This window comes from Lycium barbarum, chromosome 4 (genome assembly GCF_019175385.1).
Source record: "Lycium barbarum isolate Lr01 chromosome 4, ASM1917538v2, whole genome shotgun sequence".
Classification (NCBI taxonomy): domain Eukaryota; kingdom Viridiplantae; phylum Streptophyta; class Magnoliopsida; order Solanales; family Solanaceae; genus Lycium; species Lycium barbarum.
In genome coordinates this window covers 84687153-84700502 of record NC_083340.1, presented here as the reverse complement: position 1 = coordinate 84700502, position 13350 = coordinate 84687153, and the positions used below count along the sequence as shown (strand labels likewise).

Below are 13350 nucleotides of genomic sequence, written 5' to 3'. Positions count from 1 at the left end.
CAAAACACGATTAATATAACATTATAATTTGTGCTCCGTATCTAAAACTTTATTATATTAGTGTTTGCTAAGTATACAAAGTCTGCACTTTTTTTTTACACTGTTTATTTTTTTAATATGGGATTCACTTTTTTTTTTACTACTATTAAGAAGCACCGGTTGGGGCTCCTTTTTCGTCGTCCTTTATTATATTAGTGTTTGCTACGAATACACATGGTGTTTAATATGGGGCCCACATTTCTTTTTTGACACTGTTTATTTTTTTAAAATGGGATTCCCTTTTTTTTTTTATATATATATTGCTTGATTTTGTCAATATGGGAACTATGTTCAAAACACGATTAATATAACATTGTAGTTTGTGCTCCGTATTTAAAACTTTATTATATTAGTGTTTGCTACGAATAAGCATGGTGTTTAATATGGGGTTCACATTTTTTTTTTAACATTGTTTGTTTTTTTAATATGAGATTCACTTTTTTTTTTGTAATATTGCTTAATGTTGTTAATATGGGGTCCACTTTTTTTTTCCGTGAGTTTGGATGTGGTGGGTTCCAGTTTTTTTTTTTAATATTAGTTGTTGTTTAATATATATGTGGCCCACAATTTTTTTTTTGTACAATTTTTTTTATGGACTGTTTAATATGGGGCCCAAAATATTTTTTTTTTTCATTAGGGGGCCCCACAACGGACGACGAAAATGAGCCCCCACCCGTGCTTCTTAATAGTAGTAATAGAAGAGCCGGTTGGGCTCCGTTTTCATCGTCCGCTGTGGGCCTCATAAAAAAAAATTGTGAGCCCCATATATATTAAACAACAACTAAAATAAAAAAAAATTATGGGCCCCATATATATTAAACAACAATTAATATTAAAAAAAAATGTGAGACCTATATTAAACACCAATCAATGAAAAAAAGTGGAACTCACCACGTCCAAACTCACGGGGAAAAAAAAGTGGACCCCATATTAACAAAATCAAGCAATATTAAAAAAAAGTGAATCCCATATTAAAAAAACAAACAATGTTAAAAAAAAATTATGGGCCCCATATTAAACACCAACCAGTATTAAAAAAAAAAAAAGTGGAACCCACCACATCCAAACTCACGGGAAAAAAAAAGTGGACCCCATATTAACAAAATCAAGCAATATTAAAAAAAAACGTGAATCCCATATTAAAAAAACAAACAATGTTAAAAAAAAATACTTAGAAAATCAAACATTTAAATCAATAATGATGTACTCATTGCCACATGCGTATCAACCCATTAGTGGGAGCAAATGAAATTATTATACAGCAACATACTTAAAATACTTATATATTAAAATAAGATAAAATTTAATTACTTTTTCATTTTTTTCCTTACTCTAATAAATGTGAAAAGAGATTAATGTCATAAAAGAAAAAATAATATTAAATGGAGATCAAATAATTAATAAGGTAAATTAGTGAAATTATAATTCTAATTGAAGTTTTCTTAAAAAAATCGTGTAAAAAACAACATGACAAGTAAAATGAGTTAAACAAAAAATATTTACTAAAAATTAAAAAATAGAAGTTCTTCATGGCCCCATATTAAACACCAACCAGTATTAAAAAAAAAATAAGAGAAGAAAAAAAAGTGGAACCCACCACATCCAAACTCACAGGAAAAAAAAAGTGAACCCCATATTAACAAAATCAAGTAATATTAAAAAAAAAAGTGAATCCCATATTAAAAAAATAAACAATGTTAAAAAAAAAGTGCTTAGAAAATCAAACAATTAAATCAATAATGATGGATTCATTGCTACATGCGTATCAACCCATTAGTGGGAGCAAATGAAATTATTGTACAGCAACATACTTAAAATACTTATATATTAAAATAAGATAGAATTTAAGTACTTTTTTATTTTTTCCTTACTCTAATAAATGTGAAAAGAGATTAATATCATAAAAGAAAAAATAATATTAAATGGAGATTAAATAATTAATAAGGTAAATTATTGAAATTATAATTCTAATTGACGTTTCCTTAAAAAACCATGTAAAAACAACATGACAAGTAAAATGAGTTAAAAAAAAAATATTTAATAAAAATTTAAAAATAGAAGTTCTTCATTTAAATAGAAAATCAAATTTCTATTTTGTTTCATTTTAAACATGTAAAATTAATATAATAATTTTAATTTGAATTATCCAAATCAAAATTTGATAAAAAAATTATATGTATTACTTTACTATTACTACTATATAGAAGAGCCGATTTATAGAGGCAAGATCGTCGTTCGTGTTCGGTCCTACTTTTTTATTTAAGGGTAAAAAAATCCTTTGTGGTCCCACCCACTTTTTTATTTAAGAGCAAAAAAATGACGTTTTATACTTTATATTACCAACACTTCTAAAAAGTAGATAGAAATATTTTATTATATTTCTATTTTTCTACTATATAGAAGCATCGGTTTACCCATGTTTTGTCGACAGTCACTCTTAAAAAAAAAAAAAGGTGGACCCCACCCTCTCCAAACACATGAAAAAAAAGTGGACCCCACCCTCTCCAAACTGATAAAAAAAGTGGACCCCATATTAAAAAAAAAAGAAAAAGAAAAAAGGCAACGTAAAAAAAAAAAAAAAACGTGCACCCCATATATTAAAAAATCAAACAATGACAAGTGAGGGATGACTCAGTGGTTAAGCACCTCCACCCACGACCGGTAGGTCCTGGGTTCGAGTCACACTGAAGGGGAAGTGTGGAAACACTATAAATCCTCCTAAAATGGGAGGGGAAAAAAAAATAAAAAATCAAACAATATTAATTAATTCCCAAAGTATCCCCATCAAGTCAATAATAGTGGATTCATTGCCACATGCATATTAACCCATTTAGTGAGAGCGAATGAAATTATTGCACAGCAAAAAACATGGACCCCATATTATTACTTTTCTTCAAAATATTTAATTGTTGTATTTGTTATTCCGCCATGTCATTTATTTGTTATGTTTACTAAAATAAATATACTTAAAATATATATATTTAAAAAATAAGATACAATTTAATTAATTTTTTATTTTTATTCTTATTCTAATAAATGTGAAAAGAGATTAATATCAAATGAAGATCAAATAATGAATAAGGTAAATTAGTCAAATTATAATTCTAATTCACGTTTCCTTAAAAAACCATGCAAAAGACAACATGACAAGTAAAATGAGTTAAAACGAGAATATTTACCAAAAATTAAAAAATGCATTTCTTCGTTTAAATAGAAAATTAATTTCTACTTTGTTTCGTTTTAAACATGTAAAATTAATTTAATAATTTGAATTAGAATTATCCAAATCAAAATTTGATAAAAAATAATAAGTATTTTACACTTTTAAATTAATTGAATTAAAATTGAAAGTATCAACTGATGCTTAAATATTGCTATTATTTTATCTTAAAGAGAGGAAAATAGTTTTCTTTTAAACAAGTCTTCTCTTTTAAAAAGTATTAATAAATTTTCGTAACAAACACAAATAAAATAAAGTTTTAGATACGGAGCACCAACTACAATGTTATATTAATCGTATTTTGAACATATATATATATATATATATATATATATATATATATATTATCACTATCTAAATACAACTACATATACATAGATACACTATAATCCGAAGTGTTGGGCCCGTGTGCAGCATGGGCATGGACCATCTAGTTTTTAGGAGAATTGTGACTAACTTAATATTTTTATCTTATAAAATTATTAAGGAATTCAAATTCAAATAGGAATTTACCACTCATCATAAAACATTTTACTCTAATTGATGTTATCCTCATCATCACTTATTTGGTTGTTATTTTAAGAGAGATTTAAATATGAATATAGATATTTATCTTATTTAATTCAATTCAAAAGACGTCATCCTTCAATTATTTATTTGTATTATATTTAGATTATTTACTCATTTTTTTAAAAATAAAGTTGTATATCGTTTTTAAATAGAAAGTTTGTGTGTTTGTTTCTACTTTAACTTTTTGTCTTTTCACATGTTGATTATTGTCGTAGTATCCTAAGACTATTAGTTTCTGTTTTAATAATAAATGAATATTAGGCTAGTTCATATTTTTCCTCATTATTTAATACTCATTAGTTTGTAAAAGTATAATATATTGTTAAAAAAATTTAAACTTGATGCTAGGCTAGGTGATTGTTGCCTCTTTATATCAACTTCAAATTAAAAAAAAATATTATCCCATTTTAAATAACTTTATTTTATCTTCAGTTCAAATTCAAAATACTTGTATCTGACCTCATTCAATACATCACGTTTTAAATTTATAAGAATTATACATATCTTATTGGGGATCTTATTTTAATTAATTCAAATTCCAGATATTTTCTTAATCAATTTGTTCCAATTCAAACTAATTTCTAACATTTAATTTAAAATTTTTAAACAAAACAAATCTGCGATAAATATAAATATTAAATAACCCATTTAATGTCAGTTTTGATAAATGGAATTGTTTAGATAAGTATAGAATCGATAAATTTAAGCTTAGATAGGCTCAACATTATTTAAGTTTAGATAAGCTTTGTTATTGAAATTTTCAGATTTATATTTTTATTCAATTTCACTTTTTTTTTAATTTTTTTTATCTTTCATTCAAATTCAAAAAGTTTATTACAAAGCATATTAATATTGTCTTAAAATTGCCAAGTGGCTTGTTATTAGCTTGCCACTTGGCTTAATCACGTTGTTTGTACCTCTCCTATTTTATAGATATAGATATAAATATAGATTACTTTAGTACATATCTCATATTAGAAGGTTCACTTTAAGGTAGTAGCTCGTTAGGTATCCTGTCACAACTTAAGTAGGCGTTTGGACACGTGGTTTGAAATCATGAGATGAAACCAGCATTTGGACATGCGTTTCATTTCATGGTTTGAAACCCCAAATTATCCAAAAAGGCATGATTTGGGATTTCAAACCATGGTTTCAAAAATTTTAAATATAAAATTTGACCCATAAGTTTATATTTTATAAAAAAGACCCATAAGTTGCTAAATATTTTTAACAATTAATCCCACCAACCATTTACCAACCTCATTAACTTCCACCAACCTTTAAATACCGTGTGGGAAGATTATATTAAAGAGTAGTTACATTACTATTCATGTTAAATTTTCGTTTTTTTTGAACTAAAGTTTGATCAATTGATGTTGTATTTTTTAGAAACACCTTTGTTATGAACTATGATTTGCTCATTTGGTAAGATTGTATAAGAATTGAGAATGTTTTGATAGTTTTCACAGCTTATGAGTTTTTATGTCTATAAGAAAAAATATAACTTAAAATATTTAAATTATATATCCAAATATGATTTCAAACCTTGTTCAAACGGCTCCTAACTATTAGATCATGAGAAATTCTAAATAAATTAGAAATGGGAACAGCATGAAAACAAAAACAAAAAAGGGTTGTTGGGAAGGAAAGAAACAATGAATGAATAATGAGAAAAGGTGATAATGAAAGAGTGGGTGGGAAACAGAGGGGATCCCCCTTCCTCTTCTCCAAAAAACGAAAGACGTTACCAGCACTTTAGCTGACGTTCCTTCTCCGCACATACTCGCTTCTGTAACGTCTCCAACTATGCCCTCTTTCGCTTTTTTCTTTTCCCTTTCCTCTCTTCCTAAGCAAAATTCTATTTCGCAACCAATAAATCTATGCGATTAGGAGAAAGATTTACTACTGCTTATGTTTCAATTTATATGATATTTTTTATTTCTCGACTTGATAACATTTTAAGATTTAGTTTTTTATTAAATAGATATGAGAAAGTTGTAACTTATAATATTTTTTATCTAGTTTTTAAATATATAAATTTAAATTTTAAAATATTAAGTAATTTAATCTAATTTAACTGATTTAATTTAGTCAAATTTACTCTTCAAAAAAAGTATCATATAAAGTGGGATGGAGAGAGTACTATAATTCTTGTCATCAGGTTTAACTAATTCTTTATTAAGTTTCAACTTTAAATCTTATATAATTCTTAATGAGTTATCAACGAGTGTAGGGTTAATTATAAACTATCATCCTTCTACTTCAAAGTAATTACATAGTTCTATTAAACGAAAAAAATTAATAAATAAAATCTCGTTTTATTACAAAAACAAACAATTTTTAGTGTTACATTATTTGACTTATTTGCACATTACGCTAAAAAAAGCATTACTGAAAAAAAAATTAATATCAGTATTATGATTTTTTTATCAGAGCTAATTAATTTTTTTCTTACATTTACTTACTGCCTAATTTTTCTTCAACAACTTTAGCAAATAAATTATCCACAATCGCAAAGGAAATTTGCACGTATGAGATTTTAAACTATTAGCTTTAAAATTTACACAAGGAAAACAACTAAAATAAATGTATAAGCAATAAAACTGCATATTTTGGGTCATTATTCTTTTTAATATATCCAACGCATATTTTATTTAATGACGGATAAATAACAATACAAAAGTTACAATATAGGATTTAGGTTGGATTAAATAGAATGTAAAGAATATAGCAAGCCTTGTGAACTGGAAAAAAATTACGTTTCAAACAATCACTTTTGCAACATCATGATTACTTAGAAATACTTTCATATGATAGAAGCTCAATAAAGTTTTTCCCAAGTAATACAAATTTTATTATTCAAGGGATAAGTATTGTTGACCCTAACATAAGTGGTAGTAATAATGAAAAGCCTAAGATGGAAGGACAATTAAATCACCGGTGACTAGAGAGGAGAATAACTTTGTTTCCCTTTCTTGTTTCAACAACTTTAAAAAATAGAAACTAAAATAAAAGAAAATGAAAAGATAGTAAGATACTCACTCATACTTGTCCCGTGTTATTAGCGTTTTATTTCCTTTCCTTTTTACACCCAGTGTTTTAAAAGGCGTTTTTGAGGCGAGCCCCGGGGCGGGACGTACCAAAAATGCCTCGGGGCGATGGGTCGGGGCGCAAGTCCCCAAAGGCGTACGCCCAGGCGTTTGGGGCGAGTTTTTTTTTTGTTGGGGCGTAAGCCTAGGCGTTTGGGGCGAGTTTTTTTTTGTTGGGGCGTAAGTCCAGAAAACTTCTTCAAACTAAAACGAAATTTGTTAAATAAGTCCTTAGTATAATGCCCAAATTTTCAAAAGTCAACATGTAATTACTCAAATATTTTAAAAAGAAATTGAAACATTAAATTTAAAAGTCAAGACTTTTTTTTATTGCTAGAATGCCTAATATATGTTCTTTTTCAATTATTTATCTTGTCTTCTACTATCTCAAAAAAGTAACGAGCAGTCACTTATACTTGTAAGTACGTATAATAGATTGTTCTAATTAGTTTTTTTGTGGGGGTGGAGTATGTATATGTGTGTATATATATATATATATATCACTTATTTATTGTTTTCTTCAATTTGTTACGTTATTTAACCAATTTAAAAGTATTTATTATAATTATATCATTTTATAAAATACTAAAAATTAAAGTCCCATGAGACTTACGCCTCGTGCCTCGGGGCTTACGCCTCGCTGAGGCAGACATAAAACGCCTCGCCTTACGCCCCCGCCTTTTAAAACACTGTTTACACCTTTTTCCGAAGTAGTTTCCAATTCAGTAATGTGCGTCCCAATTCAACTTTGAAAAGGAGAAATCCGCACGCGCTATTAAATGCGAGTATATCCGAATATCAACCTCTCCACTACCGCCACGTCATTGCCCCATTTGTTTCCTTTTCCCCAAAACCGCCTTCGATTTTCTCTTTATAAGCCCTTCTCTTCTGCCCTTGTAAATCCATTAAAAACAAACCTCTCTTCTCCCAACAGTAGATCTGTTTGTATGTATCAATAGCTATAGCTATAGCAATAGCAATATCAATTTCTTTTCACTGATTTGTTGAATTTGTCTTTTGATTTATTTTTTATTTCGGATCTAAAGTTTTTGCGATGGCCGGAGTTGCCGTTCTTCAACCACAGGATGTTCTCAAACAACAACGCGTAAGTTATCGTCCACAACCTATGAGATCTAGACGAAATGCCAGTTCTAACCCTATACCAAACCCTAACTCTAACCCTAAGAACAACAACAGAAGAAAACGAAGTCCACAAAAGAATGGATCGGCTTCTACTCCTCATCTGGTGATGGGTGAGGTGAAGATTCTGAAGCGCGGTGAAGCCTTGACCAATAACACGGACAAGGTTGTTGTTAAGGAAAAGAAGAAAGTGGTATCAGATTTGGTGTTGTCGACTACAGATCGGCTTGGTCCAGAGCCTGATATGGTGCCCAAGCAGATGAATTTTTATGCTGGATCGGCTTTTGTCTCCTCGCCACCACCTAGCTCTTTGCCTGTACCGGCTTTCTTCAAGAAAACAAGTGACGCTACAACTGACTTGAGGCGTCTTCTCAGGCTCGATCTCGAATGACTAGTTGAATTGGCAGTTATGAATAAGAAGTTTGTGTTTTGCTCCCACCACGTGACAGCTTCCCTTATTTTTTCAAGGGGAAGGACGGCTTGGCAAAGCAATTTCCTCAAATTTCCTTAGTTTAAATCCTTTGTTAAGTAGATCTAGCTAATAGGTTGTTTTTGTGGGTTGGATTAGAATATAGTGTAGTAACTGTATAGTCTAATCAGCAAGTTTGGGTCTTTCCTTTTAAGCATTTGTTGTTTTAAGTATTGTAGGGGTTAGTACGTCTAGTTTCAGTAAAGGGTAGTAGTGGCAGCGCTATGTAATACCCTTCTTTAATTTATGTCTTATTTGGTTTTATATGTATCTACCCTAGTTTATGTTTTATGAAAGCAGTAATTAGTATGATTAGAAGTTTTGTGTAACACACCTCTTCTTAGATCCTGTTTGGATTGGCTTAAAGTTGCTTATAAGCTGCTTTCAGCTTTTTTGAGTGTTTGACTGGCCAGCTTAAAGCCATTTTATGCTTAAAATAAGCTCAAAAAAATAATTGGGCTGTTTAGCTTAGCTTATTTAAAACAGCTTATAAGTTGAAAACAGCTTATAAGCTGCTTTTTTTAAGCCCATCCAAACAGGCTCTTAGTTATCATATTTTGCCATGTAATGACAGCTTTCTTTTGATACATTCTTGTTGCTTGAAGGGTAAATGTTTTGTCTTTTTTTTTTTTTTCAATTTATGGAGGTTACTTCCTTGGCAATTCTCTCTTTTATCATAAGGATAGGTGTGAAACAGAACTCTGCTGCCTCTTTTTTTCGTGCAAACAAAATTCGCTCTTATTTGGATGGTGAGTTGGTAGTGACTTTTTTCATGTTTTGTAAGTTCTGAAACTTCAAAAAGCTTTAATTCTCATTGTAGTTGGAGAAGTTATCATGGTCTGGAGCTCTGGATACTTTTCTGCTGATGTTGCAATGTTACTTCAAAATATATGATCTTTCTCTTGTTGCTTTCTGCGTGCATTGTAGACTGAAGGTTTATCTTTAGGTCAGAAATCTTGCATCCAAATGTACCTGTGTCACCAGTCTGCTTTGCTCGTGCAATTTTTCGCAGATAATGTTGGGATCGGTCGCGACAGAGGGTGGGCTACATTTGGCAGGCGAAAGCCAGTCGAGAGCAATCAAATCTTGTACAGCTGACAAAGTTCTCTGGGTAATATCCTCAAAACCTATTTTGGTTATTTGATTTAGCATCTGACTTGTTTGTCGGTTAGTATTTGTGGTTTTAGTGAAGTTTGCTTTGGCAGTTCCCTTTTTTTAGTTGAGAAGGTGCTTTTGCAGCTCCCTTTTGAATCTGTTTTTTCTGGGAATAGGCTCTATCAACCGTGTGCTTCTGTATTATCCTTATAAGTCAACTATATGCTTCCATATTATCCGTATGCTAGCAGGGAGAAATATTCGCCCCAACCCTCCGCTCTCCCCCTCCCTCAAACCATCAAGAAAGAAAAAAGGAAAAGTACAACACTCAAAAGATCGATCGGTTCCTTCCTTTTGAAAGGTTGACTTGCATGATATGCTACTGTCAGAATATATTTCTGTAGTAGATGATTATATAAAGTAAGTCTGGTTTGTATTCTAAAAGTTTTTTGACTCTGTGTTAACTGATAATACTGATTGTTTCTTACTAAGGTCATAGATGGTTTTGTTCGAGTGTTTCAGGATATTTGTCATCTAACCCTTCACTGACGGGAAAAATCATTCCGCTATGAATGCAAAATTACTCTAGTGCTTTATTATCCAATTATATGCTTCCACTTCTGAATTACTCTGTGTGATTATTTGTATTGATTGTCTGTATCTGATGTATGATTCAGCGCATCTTGTTTGTGTTTTAGGCCCCTTAGATACTGCTGCGAATTTGTTTTACATTATAAAAATTAATTACCTTCCAACTGTGTTAACTGCCATAAGATCGTTCGACATTCTAATTTTTATCTTTGAGGTCATTGAATGCTTATGATGAATGTTTCCTACCCTTGAATAGAAGGCACAAATTTCTTTGGTTATGAACGCAGACTTGCATCTTGTTTCTTTTAGCCCTTTAGGCTTTTGGGGAAATGGCAAGTTAATTGTAGTTTGAGGCTATGGGTATCTGTATTGGATGACGATGCATAGTAAGGATGACGTTGCATTTAATGGGGATTGATAGATTTATTGGAATCAATTAGGAGAAATAGGACGTAGGATTTATATATCATGTGGTAGTAGTAGGAATCAATATGGAACATGAGGACTGGGATGTGGAGTTGGCTCCCCCAGCCATGCTCCCTCTTTTATGTTGCCTTTGGAGTTCCTTATCTTTTATAGTTTCCATGTCAAGCATAGGTAGGTAAATCCAGAATGGAAGGAAAGGAATTTATTTGTCCCATTCAATTCCAAGGAGTGAGAACACGTGCTAGGCTGGAAAAAAGGAAGGAAATTGAAGGCGGGGGACAAAGTGTGGTTAGGTTGGGATTCTCTTTACTCCCACCATATGTGAGTCTACGAAAGCCCAAACTATTCTCTCTCTTCTACGTTACCACTCCGTAATGACCCAGTCGTGGATCTGAACTAAGAACAATACAACAACAACAACAAGCCCAGTATAATCCCACCATGTGGGGTCTGGGGAGGGTAGAGTGTACGCAGAACTAACCCCCACCTTGAAAGGTAGGGCGGCTGTTTCCGAAAGGCCCTTGGCTCAAGAGAAGAAAACAAGACAAAAGGTCAGATAGGGCCAAGCATATCGAAAACAATATGAAAACAAGGAATAACAAAAGCGAGAAAGTCATGGTAGAACAGTCCGGAAAGAAAGGAGCCGTGACTAGTATAAATAAATAAGATACCCAAAGTACAACGGCCCACAAATAAAAGCAGCAATCAAATGCAGAAGATCTGAACTAAGAACAATAATAATGCGAAATTGAAGAATATTTTTTTGGACAATTTTCTGTTTATACCACTAAAATGGAACTTGAATACAAGGAATTTAAATGCTCAATAAAATGAAACTAGATAATAGGAGAATCCACCATAGCCATATGAGATCTGTTAAGAAGAAGAAGATAGAGAGGGTTTAGAATCAAGAAGAAGAGAATCATGAGGAAGAAGAGGAAGAGAGGAAAGAGTAGAGAGAGAAAATGACCTGTCATAATTGTTCAATCCTCTCTCCCGTGTCAACCAATTTGATGACGTGGCTAAATCCTATCCCTTCGAGCTCATTAATAATGAACTAATCTGGACCGTTGATAAAAATTAGTTGCTCCTTTGCTGAATTGATAGACCCGATATCGAACCTTGGCTTCAACATTTATTCATACTAATTTCTACTACTAAGTAATTTCTACCACTAAGTAAGATCATTACATACCCCTCCGTTTAAAAACAATCCTTGTCCTCAAGGATCAAGTATCAAAATCTGGAAACTTTGCTTTAAGAAACTGATAATCTTGCCACGTAGCATCCTCAGGAGGTAGATTGGACCATTGCACAAGAACTTGAGCTACTGCAGCATTATTTCTTTTAATCATTTGCCTCTGAAGAGTTCTTCAGAAAGGATTCTATTTTCTCTCTCCTCTCCTCTGCTTTCTCTCTCCTCTCCTCTGCCAACGGTAAAGATCTGCTCCCTCCCTCCCCCCCTCACCCACCACCCCGTCCGGCGACCATACCTCATCACTGTTCAGGTGACGCCGGCGACCAGGTAACGCCGACCACTTTTCCGGCCAGATTTACTTATCTTCTCTCTTCCCTTTTCTTCTTCCCCTCTTTTTCTTCTCTTCTCCTTTTTCCCCCTTTTTTTTATCTGCTTTTGGCGCTGCCAGAACACCGCTGCAACATCGCCGGCGACTTTTCGGCACCATTTTCCGGCCAACCCTCTCTTTCTCTCCCCTTTTTTTCTTCTTCTTTCTTTTCTTGTTCTTTTTTTCTTCCCCCCCCCCACCCCCCCCCCCCCCCCCCCCCCCCCCCCCCTTCCCTTCTCTTCTCCCTTTCAGGTCTTTGTGAACATTATTCCGGCAGTGAACAGTAACTCAGATGTTGAACAGTGTTTTCCTGCGGCGACCAGGTTCAGTTCAACTGGAGTTGTACCTCCGGTTGCCATATCCATTATTTGTCCATACACTTGTAGTTACATTTTGCTGACTTTAGACCTTTGAATAATTTATTAGTTCATACTCATTTTCGTGGCTTTGGTTAGTGATGATAGACTAGGGTCATGTTCTCGTTCGGGGACGGGGGCGAGGGTTAGGAGGGGTAAGTGGGTTAAAGGAGCGTCTAGGTTGAGAGTAGGTTCTTGGAACATTGGGACGTTAACGGGGAAGTCCATAGAGCTAGTTAAGATTCTTAAGAAGAGGAAGATTAATATAGCTTGTGTCCAAGAAACCAAATGAGTAGGTCCTAAAGCTAAGGAGGTAGACGGGTATAAGCTGTGGTTCTCTGGTAGGTCGAAGTATAGAAATGGGGTGGGCATTTTAGTAGATAGTGAATTAAGGGATCAGGTGGTAGAGGTTAGAAGTGGCGGTAGAAGTTAGGCGAGCCACTGATAGGATGATGTCGATTAAGGTGGACGTTGAAGGGCTCACTTTGAACATTATTAGTGCATATGCGCCGCAAGTGGGCTTAGGCGAGGAGGAGAAGAGGCGCTTTTGGGAGGATTTGGACGAGTTAGTGGGAGGCATACCGCCTACTGAGAAGCTATTTGTGGGAGGTGATTTCAATGGGCATATCGGGCCTATTTCGGGAGTTTATGATGATGTGCATGGAGGCTTTGGCTTCGGGGACAGGAATGGAGGAGGAGTCTCACTTTTGGATTTTGCAAGAGCTTTTGGGTTGGTGATAGCCAATTCGAGTTTCCCAAAGAAGGAGGAGCACTTGGTAACCTTTCGTAG

General features: G+C 33.0%; 1 protein-coding gene across 1 annotated transcript; it reads left to right on the top strand.

Annotated features, from left to right (window-relative positions):
- The first annotated feature begins 7812 nt into the window (after positions 1-7812).
- On the top strand, positions 7813-8856 carry LOC132636121 (uncharacterized). Its single transcript, XM_060352826.1, has one exon. It carries the CDS (start codon positions 7973-7975, stop codon positions 8447-8449), a length of 477 nt encoding a protein of 158 aa, XP_060208809.1. The 5' UTR covers positions 7813-7972; the 3' UTR covers positions 8450-8856.
- Positions 8857-13350: the final 4494 nt, after the last annotated feature.

Excerpts from the sequence above, each read along its gene's own strand:
- LOC132636121 (XM_060352826.1), top strand. The coding sequence starts at position 7,973 with ATGGCCGGAGTTGCCGTTCTTCAACCACAGGATGTTCTCAAACAACAA.